General features: G+C 44.9%; 1 protein-coding gene across 1 annotated transcript in view; it reads right to left on the bottom strand.

Moving 5' to 3' along the window:
- The window catches only part of LOC124595972 (rho GTPase-activating protein conundrum), a 244,228-nt gene that overhangs the window by 52,205 nt on the left and 169,399 nt on the right, over positions 1 to 22,624 (bottom strand). Inside the window, exon 3 of the mRNA XM_047134911.1 lies at positions 2,635 to 2,888. Within this exon, the coding sequence (XP_046990867.1) occupies positions 2,635 to 2,888 (254 nt within the window). The remainder of the gene's footprint in view (positions 1 to 2,634; positions 2,889 to 22,624) is intronic.

The following is a 22,624-nucleotide window of genomic DNA, read 5'->3' as shown; positions in this document are numbered from 1 at the left end:
GTCACTTAGTGCGACCAGTGCCATCTTGTACAACACTATGTCAGTGTCCAAGAAGGAATCTGTATGAAATGAGCTGCCCACCCTGCTGCCTCCATTGTACAAACACTAAAAGGTGGCATAACAGAAATACCACCAAATTTAACACCACTTTCTTTTATGAGAGAGGGGCGAGAACTTCTAACCTTTTCAGACAATTTTAGTTTTTTGGGCGTTAAACTTCTGGGCATCACTCCTATAAGGCTTTCTGACATTGTCCATTTTCTCAGTTCTACATTGTCGTTTTTTGGCAATAAGTTGTACAACGGCAGAGCATGAGACTCAAAGAAAATGCATTAACATTAATATCAACATACATGTTTTCCAAACGATTATACAGTGCTTGGCAGAACATCAGCTACACCCTGCACTATTCCAGTGATGCGTGGAACTAGGAAACCAATTACTGATAGTGTCCTTCCATGCACTCTAATCGCCTATTATTTTATTCTCACTATCCCTATGTAGTATGTATGAAGTGGTCTATCTCAAAAACCATTTTATTTCTGTTAATTCAGACACTCCCATCAGCCACTGCACCCTGCTTCTTCTCAGAGTGCATGAATAGCAGTGATTCACCAGCTGCAGCGACCTTTTTCCATGCTTTGAGCATTCAGTGGTGGTCTTTCTGTATACCTGGTAATCTTTGTGCCTTGTGTTGCATGATTAGCTGCTAGATTTACATCACATAAAAATATCTTTTCGCCATTAGAGCTTACGTTGCATTCATCACCCGTCAAAAGCACTGTACAAAAATTTTAGTGCGTGCAAACATAAAATGTAAGCTGTAGTCATGTTTTGGACAGTAAATAAAAATATTTCATTAAATCTTATATCTCTACATATGTAAACTGAAGTCCTCTTCTCGCTTCTATTTGTTGCCTACGGGATAGTCTCTGGTACTACTGTAGAGATTTTGATACTAACTTGAAATTCCCGGGACCGATATCTTGTCAGTATCAATATCAATAACTACACTCATGTTCATAAATTAAGGATGATTTCAGAATGTTGTGCCACACAACGTGACACTACGTAAAATGCGCTAATAGCATAGGCACATAGGGAACACACACGACACGGTGATAAGTTGAGAAAACCGTCCCGAAACACATGTGCTATAAAACGCCACTGTTTGCTGCGCATATACCCCAACATCAGTATGGGATATGACCAGAATGCACACGTACACAGGCCGCACAATGGGTTGGCATTCTCTGGGTCAGGTGGTCAGGTGGTCGAGCAGCTGCTGGGGTATAGCCTCCCATTCTTGCACCAGTGCTTGTGGGAGCTCCTGAAATGTAGTAGGGGTTTGAAGACGTGCAGCGATGCGTCGACTGAGAGCATCCCAGACGTGCTCGATGGGGTTTAGATCTGGAGAAAAGGCAGGCCACTCTTTTCGCCTGATATCTTCTGTTTCAAGGTACTCCTCCACGATGGCTGCTCGGTGGGGCGGTGCGTTATCATCCACCAGGACAAAGGTGGGACCCACTGCACCCCTGAAAAGGCGGACATATTGGTGCAAAATGACGTCTCGATACACCTCACCTGTTACAGTTCCTCTGCCAAAGACGTGCAGGGTGTATGTGCAGCAATCATAATCCCACCCCACAACATCGAACCACGACCTCCATACAGGCCCCTTTCAAGGACATTAAGGGGTTTGTATCTGGTTCCTGGTTCACGCCAGATGAAAACCCGGCGAGAATCACTGTTCAGACTATACTTGGACTCGTCTGTGAACATAACTTGGCACCATTGTTCCAATGACATGTACTGTGTTCTTGATTCCAGAATTTAAGGGCTCTCCTGTGACCAGGGGTCAGTGGAATGCACCTTGCAGGTCTCCGGGCGAATAAACCAAGTCTGTTCAGTCGTCTGTAGACTGTGTGTCTGGAGACAACTGTTCCAGTGGCTGTGGCAAGGTTCCGAGCAAGGCTACCTGCAGTACTCAGGGGCCGTCTGCGGGCACTTCTGGTGAGATATCGGTCGTCTTGTGGTGTTTTACACTGTGGACGTCCCGTACTGTAGCGCCTGGACACGTTTCCTGTCTGCTGGGATCGTTGCCATAATCTTGAGATCACACTTTGTGGCACACGGAGGGCCCGTGCTACGACCTGCTACGTTTGACCAGCCTCCAGTCGCCCTAGTACTCTATCCCTCATAACGTCATCAATATGTGTTCTTTGACCCATATTCAGCATACAATCAGCACGTCTGCAAACGTCTGCACACCTACTCGCTGCACCGTACTCTGACATGCACCAACACAGCTCTGCGTATGTGGACTGCTGCCAGTGCCACCGTGCGATGACCGCAGGTCAGATGCACCGCATGATCATACCCCGAGGTGATTTAAACCCGCAAACCGCCCACCAGAGCTTTGTTTCGCCATGTATCAGCATTAACCTTAATTTATGAGCATGAGCGTAGAAAGAATCGTTGAGATTCTGGATTCCCACGGCGGATAAACATGAATGTATATAATTAAGTTCATGCGGAACCTCGTGTGCGAGTCCTAATTGGCCAATTTTTCTTATTTTTTTCTTTTTTGCTGCATTGCTTGAGCTTCTTGGCCGTGTTTTCCGGCGCGCTTACCTCCACGTCCCGGAAGACGTCTCTGATGTCTGGCTTTCGCGCGCGCCCCCTGGGTTGGCGGGCATTGCGCCTGCGCACTGTCCTGTTGAGCGTGCGCACGCGCCTGCGCACGGCCTCGGCGTGGTGGGGGGCGAGCTGCAGCGCCCTTAGCGCCGGGTCCAGCTGGTCGTCGCGCAACTCGCGGCCTTCGCGGAACGCCGCCGCCAGCTGCGAGAGGCCTGCGGCCACCAGCCACTCCGCCTCCTGCTCGCCCTCTGCAGTCACAAAAAACAGCACGCGTCAGTCATACGATACTGGAAATCAGTATAAAGGCAAGGTTCATACGCAAGTATCTGTACAATTTCTGAAGCACACATATATAGAATTTATACTGAAATTTATAAAGAAAGCAGGTGTTGACAAATGTGAAAATTACCGAACTATAAGTTTAATGGGCCACGGCTGCAAAATATACGAATTCTTTACAGACGAATGGAAAAACTGGTAGAAGCCGACCTCGGGGAATATGAGTTTCGATTCCGTAGAAATGTTGGAACACGTGAGGCGATAGTGACCCTACGACTTAGATTAAGGAAAGGCAAACCTACGTTGCTAGCATCTGTAGACTTAGAGAAAGCTTTTGACAATGTTGACTGGAATACTCTCTTTCAAATTCTGAAGGTGGCAGGGGTAAAATACAGGGAGCGAAAGGCTATTTACAATTTGTACAGAAACCAGATGGCAGTTAAAACAGTCGAGGGCATGAAAGGAAAGCAGTGGTTGGGAAGGTAGTGAGACAGGGTTGTAACCTATCCCTGATATTATTCAATCCGTATATTGAGCAAGCAATAAAGGAAACAAAAGAAAAATTCGGAGTAGGAATTAAAAGCCACGGAGAAGAAATAAAAACTTTGATGTTCGCCGATGATATTTTAATTCTGTCAGAGACAGCAAAGGACCTGGAAGAGCAGCCGAACGGAATGGACAGTGTCTTGAAAGGAAGTATAAGATGAACATCAACAAAAGCAAAACGAGGATAATGGAATGTAGTCGAATTAAATCGGGTGATGCTGAGGGTATTAGATTAGGAAATGAGACGCTTAAAGTAGTAAATGAGTTTTGCTTTTTGGGGAGCAAAATAACTGATGGTGGTCGAAGTAGAGAGGATATAAAATGTAGACTGGCAATGGCAAGGAAAGCGTTTCTGAAGAAGAGAAATTTGTTATCACCGAGTATAGATTTAAGTGTCAGAAAGTCATTTCTGAAAGTATTTGTATGGAGTGTAGCCATGTATGGAAGCGAAACGTGACCGATAAATAGTTTAGACAAGAAGAGAATAGAAGCTTTTGAAATGTGGTGCTACAGAAGAATGCTTAAGATTAAATGGGTAGATCAGATAACTAATCAGGAGGTTTTGAATAGAATTGGGCATAAGAGAAATTTGTGGCACAACTTGACTAGAGGAAGGGATCAGTTGGTAGGACATATTCTGAGGCATCAAGGGATCACCAATGTAGTATTGGAGTGCAGCTTGGAGGGTAAAAATCGTAGAGGGAGACCAAGTGATGAACACACTAAACAGATTCAGTAGGATATAGGTTGCATTAGGTACGGGGAGATGAAGAAGCTTGCTGAGGATTGAGTAGCATGGAGACCTGCATCAAACCAGTCTCTGGACTGAAGACCACAACAACAACAACAATGAAAGTAATGGATGTGAGACGCAAACAATCATGACGTAGTTACACTGATAAGCCAAAACATAATGACCACTGCCCTCTGCGACGTTGGATGCCGCCTGGTGGCGTTGCAGGAATATGAAGCGGTAACACTAGTACGTAAGCGGAGCAGCCAAGAATGGGGGATCACCCTTGCGACGCTATGGGCTGCAAATGGGGAAATCCATTGAGATAAGCGACTTTTAAAACGGGCAGATTATTATTAAGCAGATCCTGTGGAAGAATCTAGAAAAAGTATCTAAAAAGTATCTAAAAGTATCTAGAAAACGTCGAAGCTGGTCGAAAGTTCACGTGCTACTGTCGTGAGCGTCGACGGAAAGAGAATGAAGGATAGTGAAACTACCACTAGGCGCTGAATGGTTGGACGTCCACTAACCGTTACAGAACATGGGGTTCGGAGGCTTGCCTGCTTTGTAAAGTGGGATGGATCGTGAACTGTGCCACCTCTGCCGAAAGAACACAAATCTGGTGCACACACAAGTGTTTCGGAGCACACCATTCATAGTTAATTGTGGAACATGGTGCTCCGCAGCAGACCACCCCTGTATGTGTTCACTTGTTGACCCAACGACACCGTAAATTACGATTGCAGTGGACACGGGGCCATCGGGATTCGACCGTCGATCGATAGAAACGTACTGGCTCTTCGGGTGAATCATTTTTTTGCTACACTAGATCTCAAGTCGTCTCCACAAATGGCGCCGTCGAGGTGAGCGGCGGCTCGAAACGTGCAGCGCACCACTGATGCAGGCTCGTGGGAGCAGAGTTATGCTATGGGAGACATTCCCCTGTGCTTGAATGGTAGTAATCGAAGATACGCTGACAACGGCGAACTACCTGAATTCCTTCTAGTTTGACGTCTCCTCTGACGACGATGTCATCTTTCGGCAATATAATTGTTCGTATCTCGGAGTCAGAACCGTGCAACAATGGTTTGAGGAGCGTTATGGTGAACTCACGTTGATGTCTCGGCGATCGGATTCACCTGATGTAAATCCTATGGAGCCTATCTGGGTCGCTTTCGGGCGCCATCACCGTATACGCAAATCAGCGGCCCGTTACTTACGCGAATTACACGACCTGTACGTAGACATCTAATGCCACATACCTCCAAAAACCTACCAACAAACTGTCGGATCCCTGATATGAGGAATCAGTGATGTATTTCGTTCCAAAGAGGGGCAAACAAGTTATTGAGCAGGTGGTCATAATGTAGTGGCGTCCGCAGCTCGTGTTCTAGTGGCTAGCGTAGCTGCCCCAGGATCACCTGGCCCGGGTTGGGGTTTTCTCTGCCCGAGGACTGGGTGTTCGTGTTGTCCTCGTCATCATCATTCGTGATAATTGGGACTTTGTACGGGCTGTAACCTCCCCCTCACTTATCGACCTTAATGATAGTGAAAAATTAAACCGCGTGTACCTAATGGAAATTTGGGAAAAGCAATCGTCACCGAAGTTAATCTGTCGGTAAAGAGGGAGGAAAGGGTTACATCTAAATGAAAGAAAAAATGCAAATGAAACTGGTGGAAATTAATTTTGGAAATGGGTAAAGTTAAAGAAGAAAGTAAATGTGCGGCCGTTACGTTAACAATTAACTAGCGGTAATTAGATATTTGAGATTTGGGGGAAATTACGGTCGCCAGTCCTAAGGACAATTACTATAGTAACTGAAAAAGAAAGGTAATTACACATATAATTAGCACTAGAAGCGTGGCAACTGAAGGTTGACACGTGTAGTGTGAAAACTGAAAGTTTGTCAGAAGTAATAACTTTCGCTGCACTCTGACTTAATTTAGCAAAAGAATTAATCAAACCAGAAAACTGAAAGTTAATTTAGTGACTGAAGTTAATAGTGAGCTTTCTTTCTGAAGCACATCGAATTCCAGTAAAATACGGTTAGTCTTGGACTACCTCAACAATCATTTCAAAAGCAACTTGACTCTACGCAATTTAGAAACAAGAGATTTAACTTTGAACTTGAATTAAATGATTCTGAACAATTAACAATAGTAAAATTTAGTACGTACCAAGCTGAGCTGCAGTCACAGGTAAGCTAAAATATGCTAACAAAAATCGCACTCTTAATTTGTGCTCGTGTAACCTAAATATTGTAGTCAGCTATGAATACTTTAACTGAACTTTGAAATTAAAGCAGTGAAATCTAATTATATTATTTTAATGCTGGCGTTTGAATTTCAACGACACTCGGGTTCATTTCGGAAAAGGAAGGGACCCTGCTTGGCAATGCAATTGGAACAACGAGCAACAAAGGTTCATGCTAAGTTGCTGTAATTTTGCGAGGCAAATGGAACAATTTGAAAAGCTGAGGTCTGCCATACAGTTCTGAAACTTTACGTGCTTTTAGTCTTCCTTGTTGGTTGATTGAAGGTTGGAAACCGTCGATCGAGGAGGTGGCGACAGTCACTCATTGTCGGCCGTCGCTGTTGCAGAAGCTGGATGCTGGCGCGCCTTCTTCTCAACACGGTCACCAGACAAAACGGGCTCTTGATGTGCGCGAGCTAATGCTTCCCGTCCGCGACACCATGTCAGAAACTATCATCGCAAGTCGAGCGCAATTACATGCTGCCAAACCCCGAAAGCGCGGCAACTCGCGGCAGCTACCCACAACACACCTGCTCCACTCGCTACTCCAGCCAGACTCCCTCTCTGCCCGCGCTCCACGCGGCCGAGTTCACACTACCAAAGATCCTACACACTTTGATTCTCCACACGACCTATCGATGTATTCGTTCGATAGTACAGTTTCCCCTAGGCCAGACCCAGCGTATAAATACAAATAATCTTTACACAATAAATCAATTATACATCGACATAAATGCATAAATATATATATATATATATATATATATATATATATATATATATATATATATATATATATACAAATAGTAAAACATTTACAATATATAAAGGCACAGAAATGTCATATATTCAGGTAACAAAATAAGGAAAAAACTTACAGTACAATAGATGGAAATAGGAGGATATGCATTTCCGGCGTTACAGGGCGCTGATGACCACGCAGTTGAACGCTCCAAAAACCAAACATCATCATCATAATGTTTTGGCTCATCATTGTCCATAGTTTCTTTCGTGACACGAGTAACGAATTAAGGCGTTTGCATTTCCTGGATGGAAATTGGTATAAAGGCACTCACTGTCCTGTGGAGTTACTGCATTGTTAGTGCCGTGTTCAACCTCCGTTCTTTCTATTTACCTCAGAAATTCTCTTCGGTATTGATTGTGTCAGAGTTTGTCGTTCTTGGAGTGAAATTGTCACTCACTCTTCTCGTATCCCTCTTTTTAGTTCACATAGGTCTCAAATTGCCTCCCACTGAAATAAGCAAGGCTTGCAAGTATTCCCCAAAGGTTGTCTGCAGGGTTCATATCCAAGCTACGTGCAAGCCGGGGCAAGTCATCGATATATTTATCTTCACACCACTATTTAGGTCTAGCAGAAACGCGCACAAATGCATTATCTTGTTGAAACATTAGACTTATGTCCCCTAGATCCTAAAAAATTCTTATCAATTCTGTCTCTAGCAACTCAGTGTACGTATTAGAGTTCATTCTAGTGTTCGGCCAAGCAATGCTTGATTGACCTTTAGCACAGAAGGCTTCACAAATCATAACACTACCACACCAAAATTTCTGCTCATTCTTACCTGCTGCTCTGTTTTCGTGTCATGAAATCTATCCGGCCCACCTAAATTAAACTTATTCTCATCACTGAAGATCACTTTATACCATTCTGAAGTTGTTTTTCAACAGACTCGAGTCGACCTTGTTTATGTTTGAGTGTTAGAGTAGGTTTCTGCAGTCTTCCTTGAATGCAAGATGTTCGTTATGCGACAGAAGTTATCGTACACGTTACTGGCAACTGTAAATCAGTAGCAAGTTGAGAAGAGTAACGGTTTGTGATCCTTTCCTTAGGCAAAAGTAGCCTTCTGGATAACTTAGATAATTTTCTAGTTTTTCCATGTTTTCCGTTCCGACTCTATTATGCGAGACCGAGCGAGGTGGCGCAGTGGTTAGCACACTGGACTCGCATTCGGGAGGACGACGGTTCAATCCCGCGTCCGGCCATCCTGATTTAGGTTTTCCGTGATTTTCCTAAATCGCTCCAGGCAAATGCCGGGATGGTTCCTTTGAAAGGGCACGGCCGACTTCCTTCCCTAATCCGATGAGACCGATGACCTCGCTGTCTGGTCTCCTCCCGAAAAACAACAACAACTCTATTATGCGCCCAGCCTAACGAAATTATCAAACACTGTAATAGAACCGCTCAACATTTTGGCGATTAGAGAGTCCCATTTCCTTGTCCGGACATATTTTTGCTTTTACACCACTTGATAACTGTTTTCCGCATGGCACTGTCACACATGATTTATGTACACCACACCCACTGTCACTGATAAGTCTATTTCCTCTCTGCAACAAAGGGACACGCGAGCACTTTAACACCGGACGAAAGAAACCCCTTTTATACCCAGTTCTACCCTCTACCACCCGAATCGTTGATGTCTTGTTGTGCAGTTATAACCTATAACGTTAATTTTCCTACAAATATTCATGCCTTTATACTAATTTCCACTACTGTACAGCCACGGCACTATTTCTTAAGGGGCTCCGGAAAGGCTCAAAATCATGAAAAGTTCAATTTTTACTTTTTTGCGTTTTCTGAATCTGCAGACTATTACCTTTCAATAGATATATAATTTATTCAATTCCGAAGACTACAACTATTTTTAAATTTTTTTTGAAATGTGTTCTACATGGGCGTGACCCACTGTGGCGCTGTTAAACTGCTGTCAAATGGTGTTATTATTAACGTCCGTGTTCATCAGGTACATTTTAGTGATGTGAGATAAAGTATGTGTTGTGGCTAACCTGTGATGGTTCAATATATATCGCTGGTGTGATTGTCGATTGTTTCATGTTTATTTACTCTGTCGTTATCTCCAAATATTCGTAATTAATTCTGTTTCTTGAGTCTCTGTTTTGTTGAAGTATAATAATGAGTAAAAGTAAAGTTATTAGAAATCCTCTGAAGGCTTTTAAGAAAAGGAGAAATGTTGGAAAGCCAAAGATATGTGTTATTACTGTAAACAATAAAGACGATAACCAAGTGAGTGAACCTAACCTGTCAAGTACACCTGCCCATAGCAGTCAAAGTGGGAAAGAAAATACTTCACAGAAGATGCTTGGTTCAATGAGTGAAAACTATGAATGTTTTATGGGCGAATCGGATGTGAATGAAATATTTGATATGTCGGTTCTCAAAGGAATTTTTTCAGACTGTGTAAGATGTATTCATTGTAGTGAAGTTGGTCTGGAACTCTCCATAATAAAGCACGTAGGACTTGCTAGTGAAATACAACTGAAATGTGATAAGTGTTCATACATGACCACCTTTTGGGACAGTGTTGCAGTAACTGCAACTGAAGAAAATGGTAGCAAAATCTACGAACACAACAATGAGCGATGCTTGCTTTAGACAAGGAACGCCTTCGGGATGCAGACAGGGCTGTAAAGAGTCTAGAAATACGAGGGTCGGTCAAAAAGTAATGCCTCCCATTTTTTTTCTACTTAAAGAAATTAAGTTAAGTGAAAAATTTGAATTTGGCGCCATTCCTCAAACCTTCTTCTGCAATCCACTGCAGTAGTAACTTTCTGTGTCAACAGGTGGCAGCACAGCAGAAGTTTGTAAGATGGCCGACATCGATGTTCGTTTGAGACAGCGTTGTGTGATTGAATTCTTGAATGCAGAAGGTGAAACGCCCATACGCATTCATGAAAGACTGAAGAAGGTGTATGGTGTTGTGACAGTGGATGTCAGCACTGTTAGACGATGGGTTCGTCGTTGTAAGGAAGCTGAAGGGCAAACACCGTTGACTGACGAAAAGCGGAGCGGCAGGCCGGTGAGTGCAGTGACTCCACACAACATTCAGCAAGTTGATGACATCATTCGTGGTGACCGTCGGGTGACTGCAGATGAAGTGTGTCGCATTATTTCTCTTAGTAAAGGCAGTGTGATCACGATTATTAAACAATTGGGGTACTCAAAAGTTTGTGCACGGTGGGTTCCAAGAATGTTAACCGATCAGAATAAAGAGGCAAGGAAAACAATAGCCTCCCAACACTTGCAGCGCTTCCGTTTGGAGGGAGATGAGTTTCTGAAAAAAATTGTGACCGGGGACGAAACATGGGTGCATTTTTTTGAACCCGAATCAAAGAGGCAGTCAATGGAGTGGCGTCACACAAGCTCGCCGAGGAAGAAAAAATTCAAAACTGTGCGATCGGCAGGGAAAGTTATGGCAACAGTTTTCTGGGATACAGAGGGTGTGATTCTGGTTGATTTTTTGGAGCAGGGATGCACAATAAATTCTGTTCAATACGTCACAACCCTCAACAAACCTAAAGCACGTCTTCAGCGAGTTCGCCCAACAAAATCAATGGCAGATGTTCTTCTTTTGCATGACAATGCAAGACCACACACCAGTCGTCACACCTCTGACGAGATTGTCAAAATTGGATGGGAAGTTTTGCCTCATCCCCCATACAGCCCTGACCTGGCACCATCAGACTTCCATCTGTTCGGGCCACTAAAAGAAGCTCATCGTGGGATTCATTTTGAAGATGAGGAGGCCGTCAAAACATCCGTGCGTCAATGGCTTAGGAAGCAGAGCTGTGATTTTTACCGTGCTGGGATACATGCCCTTGTTCAAAGATGGACCAAAACTGTAGAGATGGGCGGAGATTACATTGAAAAATGACAAAATGATCCTCAATGTTGTGGTTTTCAACCTATGTAATTGCATTTAAATTTCCTGACAATTAAACGTAGAAAAAAAAATAGGAGGCATTACTTTTTGACTGACCCTCGTACAAGCAAGAGTAAACAGGAGGAGGAACAAGAGGAAGCTGGAGGAGGAGTTTGCAGAGGATGAAGATAATCCATCCTATGGACCTGGAATGCACTAAAAAGTTAATCCAATCTTTGTCGCTCGATTCCCAAAACTTTTATTTTCTCATACTAATTACATGTTTTCTAAGGATCTCCCAAACATATTTGTTTCAAACTTTCAGTAAATGTTACACAGTACCTTCTGCATAATTTAACACAGCCTTTTTCCAAAAAACTGTATATTTTTGAATATATAAATAAAAAATTGCAAAAAAATGTTGTGAATTTTCATTACAATTGAAAAAAATCATCTTTAATAACTGAACTGAAATTTTGTAAAATCCCTGTGTTAAGTTGTAGCCCATATTCCAATAAATAATCTGTAAAAAGTTCAACTTCCTACCTCAAATACTTTGTGAGGAAAGATGTAATTTATAAGCGTTATTTTAACATTGCAAGTATAGGGCGTTCCGGAGCCCCTTAAGCTGCGATTACAAGGACAATGTATGGCCACAATAGTGCTGCCGTCAACATTGCTGTAATATCGTTGTAAAGCACTGCAATACTGCTGCATAACCCTGCAATATTGCTATTTCTGCACATAGTTGTTGACATATTGCTGATGTGTCACCAGTATTGCACGCCAATGGTAGAGAATATTCCATATCTGTGGGCCATATCTACCTCTATGCTTGTATGTAAATGTTCCCCTTGACTCTCAGTCTTTCTTCTTCTTTGTCACGCCGACAGCGTGGCGGTGCCAAGCCACTTACTCTGAGCGGTGAGACAATATGATTTCGCTTCAGATCAAAAGAAGGCGCGCGTACGTGTGAAACCAGTTTCGCTTCACTTCGAGAAGACGGCGCGCGTAGGTAGAGGCATTCTTTTTGTTTGTTGTATACAGGAATGTGGAAGCAGGCAAACGAGACAATGACGAATTCAAAACATGTGACACGTACATTTAATTGTTAATTCAAAATATTTTAATGAACTCCTTGAGTACTTCCACCATAGGCGTCAGCAAGGAAGGACAAGTGGGGACACTTGAAATCTGGAGCGCAGCGTTTTTATTCACACAATGACGGAAAAAAATCGCAGCACCGAGAAGGCGTTGTGCAACACAAAGGAAAGTTGGTAGCCGTGTTTCTAAAAAAAAATGGTTCAAATGGCTCTGAGCACTATGGGAATTAACTTCTGAGGCCATCAGTCCCCTAGAACTTAGAACTACTTAAACCTAACTAACCTAAGGACAGTACACACATCCATGACCGAGGCAGGATTCGAACCTGCGACCGTAGCGGTCGCGCGGTTCCATACTGCAGCGCCTAGAACCGCTCGGCCACGTGTTTCTACATCAGCAAGATAATGTCTATTCAGATTTAGCGCCAGTGACATTACAGTGGCGGTAGTAGCGCCATTATGAGGATACAAATCAGGTTTGCTTTAAATACAGGGCTATTACAAATGATTGAAGCGATTTCATAAATTCACTGTAGCTCCATTCATTGACATATGGTCACGACACACTACAGATACGTAGAAAATTCATAAAGTTTTGTTCGGCTGAAGCCGCACTTCAGGTTTCTGCCGCCAGAGCGCTCGAGAGCGCAGTGAGACAAAATGGCGACAGGAGCCGAGAAAGCGTATGTCGTGCTTGAAATGCACTCACATCAGTCAGTCATAACAGTGCAACGACACTTCAGGACGAAGTTCAACAAAGATCCACCAACTGATAACTCCATTCGGCGATGGTATGCGCAGTTTAAAGCTTCTGGATGCCTCTGTAAGGGGAAATCAACGGGTCGGCCTGCAGTGAGCGAAGAAACGGTTGAACGCGTGCGGGCAAGTTTCACGCGTAGCCCGCGGAAGTCGACGAATAAAGCAAGCAGGGAGCTAAACGTACCACAGCCGACCGTTTGGAAAATCTTACGGAAAACACTAAAGCAGAAGCCTTACCGTTTACAATTGCTACAAGCCCTGACACCCGATGACAAAGTCAAACACTTTGAATTTTCGGCGCGGTTGCAACAGCTCATGGAAGAGGATGCGTTCAGTGCGAAACTTGTTTTCAGTGATGAAGCAACATTTTTTTCTTAATGGTGAAGTGAACAGACACAATGTGCGAATCTGGGCGGTAGAGAATCCTCACGCATTCGTGCAGCAAATTCGCAATTCACCAAAAGTTAACGTGTTTTGTGCAATCTCACGGTTTAAAGTTTATGGCCCCTTTTTCTTCTGCAAAAAAAAAAAACGTTACAGGACACGTGTATCTGGACATGCTGGAAAATTGGCTCATGCCACAACTGGAGACCGACAGCGCCGACTTCATCTTTCAACAGGATGGTGCTCCACCGCACTTCCATCATGATGTTCGGCATTTCTTAAACAGGAGATTGGTGCACCGATGGATCGGTCGTGGTGGAGATCATGATCAGCAATTCATGTCATGGCCTCCACGCTCTCCCGACCTAACCCCATGCGATTTCTTTCTGTGGGGTTATGTGAAAGATTCAGTGTTTAAACCTCCTCTACCAAGAAACGTGCCAAAACTGCGAGCTCGCATCAACGATGCTTTCGAACTCATTGATGGGAACATGCTGTGCCGAGTGTGGGAGGAACTTGATTATTGGCTTGATGTCTGCCAAATCACTAAAGGGGCACATATCGAATATTTGTGAATGCCTAAAAAAACTTTTTGAGTTTTTGTATGTGTGTGCAAAGCATTGTGAAAATATCTCAAATAATAAAGTTATTGTAGAGCTGTGAAATCGCTTCAATCATTTGTAATAACCCTGTACATGTTGTACCGGTCGTTAGTGTTATTTACTTTTGAGAATGGACATGGTTAGTTGATGTTAGTCAAGAATGCCTTTAAGGCGACAAAGACTCCATTATTAACACCTCACTGAGTTTGAATGAAGTCGTGTAAGAAGATAACAAGAAGCTGCATGTTCCTTCTGTGATAATGCAGAAAGACTTGGCAGGAATGTAGCTACTGTCCACGATTTCTGGCAATGGTGCTCACGAGTACTCATGTGTACGGTCGCAAGAAGACCGCGCTCTGTACGGAGACGTGGCTCTACAGAGAGGAAAGACCATTCTGTTCGGCGTATGGCTCTGGCGCATCGTACTGCATCTGCAGCTGGAATCTGAGCAGCAGTTGCCACAACAGTGACGCAACGAACTGTTAGAAATTGTTTACTTCAAGGACAGCTCCGGGGCAGATGCTCTGAAGCGTACATTCCACTGACCGCAAACCACCGTCATTTACAACTTCAGTGGTGTCAAGCGAGAGCTCTTTGGAGGGCAGAGTGGAGGTCTGTTGTTTTTTCTGATGAAAGTTGGTTCTGCTTCGGTGGTGGTGCTGGCTGTGTGTTGATTGGATGGAGGCTAGCTGAGGGCCTGCAACCAACCTGTCTTTGTGCTGGATACACCGCACCTACACCTGCACTTATGGTCTTTGGTGCGATTTCGTCTGACAGTAGGAGCACTCTGGTGCTTTTCCCCACGGACACTGACCGCAAACTTCTAGGTCAACATAGCGCTCGTCCACACACCGCTGTTGCAACCCAACGTGTTGTGCAGTGTGTCGACATGTTGTCTCCAATCGAGCACATACGGGGCATCATCGGACAACTCCAGCGTCATCCAAAACCAGCATTAACCATCCCTGTATTGACCGACCAAGTGCAGCAGGCATGGAAGTCCGTTCCACAACTTACTGCAGCCACCTGTACAACAAATGCATGCACGTTTGCATGCTTGCATTCAACATTCTGGCTTTCACACTTGAATGGCTTATCTCGCATTTGCATTAAACTGTGTTCTTTCAATGTTGTATGTATTGTATGTTAACCGGGGGCCGGGGGCTCTGTCCCCGCCGCAGCCGCAGTGGTTCACAACCCCACGACGGCTACCGCAGTCAACTTCACCCCTCTGCAGTCCCACACTGAACCCGGGGTTATTGTGCAGTTCGGCCCCCGGTGGACCCCCAGGGAACGTCTCAAACCAGACGAGTGTAACTCTTATGTTTGCGTGGTAGAGTAATGGTGGCGTACGCCTACGTGGAGAACTTCTTTGCGCAGCAATCGCCGACATAATGTAGCTGAGGCGGAATAAGGGGAACCAGCCCGCATTCGCCGTGGCAGATGGAAAACCGCCTAAAAACCATCCACAGACTGGCTGGCTCACCGGACCTCGACAGAAGTGCCGGGGACCAGGCGCTCCTTCCCACTCTGGAAAGCGGTGCGTTAGACCGCACAGTCAACCGGGCAGGCCTCTTTCAATGTTACTCACTAAAATACGTTACCTAGAAAAATGTACAAGTATTCGCATTCCCGAAATTTCATTACCCAAAATTAATTATTTTTTTGGTGTTGCTATTTGTTTCCGTCACTGTATATTGAGGGTAACCATAAACTATCTGGGTTGTAGATTGTTGTGTTAACTGTGAAATTTAGTTCTTATAGCATGACATGTCTCAAACTGATCAACTCATTTATACAAAAAATCGCAATTTTAAGGGCCCCTCTTTCCCTTCACATGAAAAATGGTACCTATGACTTTCACCACAGTCCGCCCCTTAGCTGAGTGGCCAGCATGTCTGACTGCCACGCAGCGATCCCGGGTTCAACTCCCCGCCGTGTCGGAGATTTTCTCCGCTCGGGGACTGGGTGTTGTGTTGTCTTTATCAGCATTTCATCATCATCGACACGCAATTCATCCAATGTGGCGTCAACTGAAAAAGACTTGCCGCACAGGGGCTGAACTTCCCAAAGTGGAGACTCGGAGCCATCAATACCAAATGCTCATTTCATTTCATTCCACCACAGCGTTTGCAGACGTCTATTGCCAGCAGGCATATCGATAACAAGAGCACTTTAAAGAAATAAATTGTTGGTGATGTACAGCAATCAGCCACAAATTTGTTTTTAGTTATTCTGTTCAAAAAGTACCGTTACCGGTTTCGAATTTACACGATTCATCGTGAGATGGCTTTCAAGCTTTCGTCAAAAAATTATGCGCTGAATATGGTGAGCTGACCTACGATAAACAATAATTCACAGTTACAAACGTGTTGTCAGCAAGGTTACCCGCTCTCTCCCCAATTGGGAACGTTTGGAACAATATGGGCAACGCCCTCCAAATAGCTTGGGATTTTGACGATTTAACGCGCCAATTGGACAGAATTTGGCATGATATCCCCTCAGGAGGACATCCAGAAAATCTGTCAATCTCAAGCTGAATAACTGCTTCCATAAGCGCCAGTGGTGGACCAGTGGGTGAATGCCCAATTTGTGAAGCCTATTCTCTTGAATAAATCATTGAATTTTTCTGAAGTTGTAATCAGTTGTTTCTATGCGCATGTACGTCATATCTACCGATTTCCATCCCTTTTGGATAATTCCCGCATGGTGCGCTCTTTTTTTTTTTTTTTTGTCGTACACTGTATACCACTTGGTACCCAGGTGACGAAAGGCGTGACAATAGAGTTTACTCTTCTTGCGAGAACTCAGACTCCTTCGGCAATTACTACTCAGCGCTATTAAAACCAACAGTCCCCCATACCTTGGTTCCAGGGGTTGGAGAGGTATGGGTCTCGAGAATCGCTGCATCCTGTGACCTTTCACCAGATCGATGTAACAATGGAAAATTGTACTTAAATGCAGGAGGATCTGCAACGAATTGACGCATGGTGCAGGGAATGGCAATTGAATCTCATTGTAGACAAGTGTAATGTGCTGCGAATACATAGAAAGAAAGATCCTTTATCATTTAGCTCCAATATAGGTCAGCAACTGGAACCAGTTTATCAATTAGCTCCAATATAGCAGGTCAGCAACTGGAAGCAGTTAATTCCATAAATTATCTGGAGTAGGCATTAGGCGTGATTTAAAATGGAATGACCATATAAAATTAATCGTGGGTAAAGCAGATGCCAGACTGAGATTCATTGGAAAATCCTAAGGAAATGCAATCCGAAAATAAAGGAAGTAGGTTACAGCACACTTGTTCGCCCACTGCTCGAATACTGCTCACTAGTGTTTGATGCGTACCTGATGGGTTGATAGAGGAGATAGAGAAGATCCAACAGAGAGAAGCGCGCTTCGTTACAGGATCATTTAGTAATCGCGAAAGCGTTACGGAGATGACAGATAAACTCCAGTGGAAGACTCTGCAAGAGAGACGGGCTTTTGTTGAAGTTTCGAGAACACACCTTCACTGAGGAGTCAAGCAGTATATTGCTCCCTCTTACGTATATCTCGCGAAGAGACCATGAGGATAAAATCAGAGAGATTAGAGCCCCCGCAGAGGCATACCGACAATCTCTGTTTACACGAACAATACGAGAGAGGAATAGAATGGAGAACAGATAGAGGTACTCAAAGTACCCTCCGCTAGACACTGTCACGTGGCTTGCGGAGTATGGATGTAGATGTAGATGTAGATCGATCTCACCGCCGCAACTAGGACCAAGACTCCCCGCTGAACACCAGAGGATGCCACTCCATGTCCTATTTGACTCTGGCTAGGACGCCACTCCATGTCCTATTTGACTCTGGCTCGACATCACGCAAGTTTTTGTGGTAGGCATCAGTAGTAAACGACGCATGAGAACTCAGTACTCTGAACCTGGCTTCCAGTGATCTGCTCCCTGGTAAGAGCCTACCTGTAACATCTGTTGGCACATGTCTGTCGAAACGTCCTACGATCTCCTGGTGGTGCAATCCTTCTGGAAGGACCCTTGTCCACCATTCCTGTCACATTGTTGTCCTGAGTCCACCGTTCATCACTCGCTGTGCATTCATTGTGCTAAAGCCAACTGTCTGTGCTATCTGATGCTTCCATGTCCATCATGCCAATGACTGGACCTTTCTAGAAGTCCGGAAGATGGTGATAAGCTGCAAGTTTACGACATATGGACATGCTGTGCTGCGATATCCACCTCAAAAGTTACAGTAGCGTTACACGTATCCAGTACCCGTCATACACACACACAACCGGCCGGTGTGGCCGAGCGGTTCTAGGCGCTTCAGTGTGGAACCGCGCGACCGCTACGGTCGCAGGTTCGAATCCCGCCTCGGGCATGGATGTGTCTGATATCCTTACGTTAGTTAGGTTCAAGTAGTTCTAAGTTCTAGGGGACTGATGACCTCAGATGTTAAGCCCCATAGTGCTCAGAGCCATTTGAACCATACACACACACACACACACACACACACACACACACACACACACACACACACCATTATGCGTATGCAGTAGTGGTTAATTTCTGTACCGAAACAAGCTCGCCCAAGGCTGAAATTTTAATCGACATATCCCTCAGGCCTGGAGTGCAAGATTGTTAGCGGTAGGTCAAGGTATTCATGCTGTAACACTTTCAGTTTCCCTTTGTGCGACTATGCTGCGTACATAAGAAAAAAAGACAGTGGTGTAGCTGCAGGTAACCACAAATAAGCAAATGGGGTTATTAGCAGTACTGCAGGAACAGCGCGTGCGGCCATGCTGGCTGCGGGAAGCGGTGTGATTTGGGAAGGCGAACCGCTGCGGGCGTGGAACCACAGCCCAGCATCTGAAACCGATACAGCCAGCTGCGGCGGCGCAGGCATATCGTGTATCGGCCACTGAACGGCCTGCCACCCGTAAACTGCCGGGCGCGTCGCCGAACCACCCGAAAGGCCGAGCAGCAAAAGCACACGGCACCAGACTTGCCACTGACGTTATCACTCTTATGATGCACGGCTTCCGGGCGACAAAGAACGATTTGCCTTGCTGTTCTGTACTTAACGACTGCACGTACGATGGAGAGAATGGGTCACATTTCCTTCGATTCACAGCAACTACACTACTGGCCATTAAATTGCTACACCACGAAGATGACGTGCTACAGACACGAAATTTAGCCGACAGGGAGAAGATGCTGTGATATGCAAATGATTAGCTTTATAGACCATTCACACAAGGTTGGCGCCGGTGGCGACACATACAACGTCCAGACATGAGGAAAGTTTCCAACCGATTTCTCATGCACAAACAGCAATTGACCGGCGTTCCCTGGTGAAACGTTGATGTGGTGCCTCGTGTAGGGAGGAGAAATGCTTACCATCACATGTCCGACTTTGATAAAGGTCGGATTGTAGCCTATCGCGATTGCGGTGTATCGTATCGCGACATTGCTGCTCGCCTTGGTCGAGATCCAATGACTGTTAGCAGAATATGGAATCGGTGGGTTCAGGAGGGTAATACGGAACGCGGTGCTGGATCCCAACGGCCTCGTGTCACAAGCAGTCGAGATGACAGGCGTCTTATCCGCATGGCTGTAACGGATCGTGCAGCCACGTCTCGATCCCTGAGGCAACACATGGAGACGTTTGCAAGACAACAACCATCTGCACGAACAGTTCGACGACGTTTGCAGCAGCATGGACTATCTGCTCGGAGACCATGGCTGCGGTTACCTTTGACAGACAGGAACGCCTGCGATGGTGTACTCAACGACGAACCTGGGTGCACGCATGGCAAAACGTCATTTTTTCCGATGAATCCAGGTTCTGTTTACAGCATCATGATGGTCGCATCCGTGTTTGGCGACATCGCGGTGAACGCACATTGGAAACGTGTTTTCGTCATCGCCATACTGGCGTATCACCCGGCGTGATGGTATGGGGTGCCATTGGTTACACGTCTCGGTCACCTCTTGGTCGCACTGACGGCACTTTGAACAGTGGATGTTACATTTCAGATGTGTTACGACCCGTGGCTCCACCCTTCATTCGATCCATGCGAAACCCTACATTTCAGCAGGGTAATGCACGACCGCATGTTGTAGGTCCTGTACGGGCCTTTCTGGATACAGAAAACGTTCGACTGCTGCCCTGGCCAGCACATTCTCTAGATCTCTCACCAATTAAAAACGTCTGGTCAATGAGGGCCGAGCAACTAGCTCGTCACAATACGCCAATCACTACTCTTGATGAACTGTGGTATAGTGTTGAAGCTGCATGGGCAGCTGTACCTGTACACGCCATCCAAGCTCTGTTTGACTCAATGCCCAGGCGTACCAAGACCGTTTTTGCGGTTGTTCTGGGTATTATGCACCCAAACGAATGAAAATGTAACCACATGTCAGTTCTTGTATAATATATTTGTCGAATGAATACCCGTTTATCATCTGCATTTCTTCTTGGTGTAGCAATTTTAATGGCCAGTAGTGTACATTAACAAATGCCGAATTTTCTGTTTTAAGTCCATCGACCAGTTTGAATCGATCGTTCGTCTCTCCCTGTCTTGTGATGTTAATCTTTTCATGAGTAGGTTACAAGAGGACCAGTTCGATTTCAGCAGAAGCAGGTGCACTCGACACTTGAAAATACACTCTTCGTCTTCCTTCACTTTTCCACTTTTCCCGTTTCTCTCCAAGTTCAGTATTTGTTATATGGATTTTGCCAATGTTAGAGACAGTTGGTGGCCGATTACCCTTTCAATCTCCCCCCCCCCCCCCCCCCCACCGACCCTATCCTCTTCCCACCGCTCCGGGACGGTATCTGTGTGCCGCTGAGCCGGTCCGCTGTCGATATTAAAAGATATTAGGACCTCGTCTCTTGGTAACGTCTTCCCCGACGTTCCGTTAGGCGGCGGGGGAAGGAGAGGACGAAGGGGTCGTGCTACGAGAATTTAAAGCACTGTACGCACATCGGTTCGTGGGCTTGTCACCTCCAGAGAATACAAGAACAACAGAGTCTTTCAATGCTCATTGAAACAAGCGTTCAGTTCATAGTGCTGTGGGATGTGAGAAAAAACCGCAAATTTGCATTCATAAGAAGGACACCACCAAAAATGCAACAGGAGCGTAATATGTAAGAAATTGTCCACGCAACCTGCCACTGATGATGCTTTGCAGAAAATAAAGGCGAAACGCGTATGATACTAAAATTGTGTTTTATTCAGTTGCTGTCAGACGGTCCATAAGTAAAAATTGTCAATATACCGTAATATTACACACAACTGAGGGAGACAGGACTACAACAGTTTAAGGTGTTGCTTGTTCGTGCCTCACTAAATCCAGATGTTTTTATTACTAGACTTCGCATTTTTAATTGGTTCTGATACTTTATTATTAGCTTAATAGAAGTATATTTTATAATATTCGATGTTATGTAAATATAGGTGCTGTGTTTTGTGAGGAGTGGGTCTGTTCAATTGGTTTAATCTACAAAACAGGTTGCCCTATTTGCAGTAAGATATTTTCAACTTTCTTGTTTTCAGTCTCTTATTTCGTATGCTGTAAAGATATTGCTGAATAGGAACAGTGATCAAGTAAGAATTTGTATGGCACTGTTTTTAATAGAACTTTTATTAGCCGATCTCTTTATTGACTGGACATGATACTTTCCTTTTTGCCTTATAAAATGGTCACGTGTATGGAAGTTTTTATTTATGCGTACGGCATATAGGCAAAGGAGCAAATTTGCGTTGTAATAGAGCTAACGTAGGAGTAGTATGCCTGTCCATTTAGTAAACAGTATGTTTTGCGAGTCCGCAGCTCGTGGTCTTGCGGTAGCGTTCTCGCTTCCTGCGCACGGGGTCCCGGGTTCGATTCCCAGCGGGGTCAGGGATTTTCCTTGCCTCGAGATGACTGGGTGTTGTGTCGTCTTCATCATCATCATTCATCCCCATTACGGTCGGAGGAAGGTAATGGCAAACCACCTCCGCTAGGACCTTGCCTAGTCAGCGGTGAGTGTCTTCCGCATCGTCCCCTACGCTTCTTGGAATGTGGGAGCTCATCATCATCCCTGATAGAACCTGTGTGGCAGCGGGTCGGGCGTCAGCTCTGCCCTTATGTCAGTGCCCAGGGTAACAACTACCATTTACAACAGTTGTGGCTAGCTTGCCTCTGGAGAGGGTACAAGAGTTTTACGACACCATTCACAACCGGAACAGCGACTGAATTTGCGCCAAAAGGTGTGCAATGTCTTACAAGGGAACCTCCCCATCGCACCCCCCTCAGATTTAGTTATAAGTTGGCACAGTGGATAGGCCTTGAAAAACTGAACACAGATCAATTGAGAAAACAGGAAGAAGTTGTGTGGAACTATGAAAAAATAAGCAAAATATACAAACTGAGTAGTCCACGCGAAGATAGGCAACATCATGGACATTTAAGATAAGGAGCGCCGTGGTCCCGTGGTTAGCGTGAGCAGCTGCGGAACGAGAGGTCCCTGGTTCAAGTTTTCCTTCGAGCAAAAAGTTTAATTTTTTATTTTCAGACAATTATCAAAGTTCAGGCACTCACACATAATCAACTTCGCTCTCCAAAATTCCAGGACCAGATTTGCTTGGACAT

The sequence above is a fragment of the Schistocerca americana genome, chromosome 2 (assembly GCF_021461395.2).
Source record: "Schistocerca americana isolate TAMUIC-IGC-003095 chromosome 2, iqSchAmer2.1, whole genome shotgun sequence".
Classification (NCBI taxonomy): Eukaryota; Metazoa; Arthropoda; class Insecta; order Orthoptera; family Acrididae; genus Schistocerca; species Schistocerca americana.
This window is presented reverse-complemented; position numbering and strand designations above follow the sequence as displayed.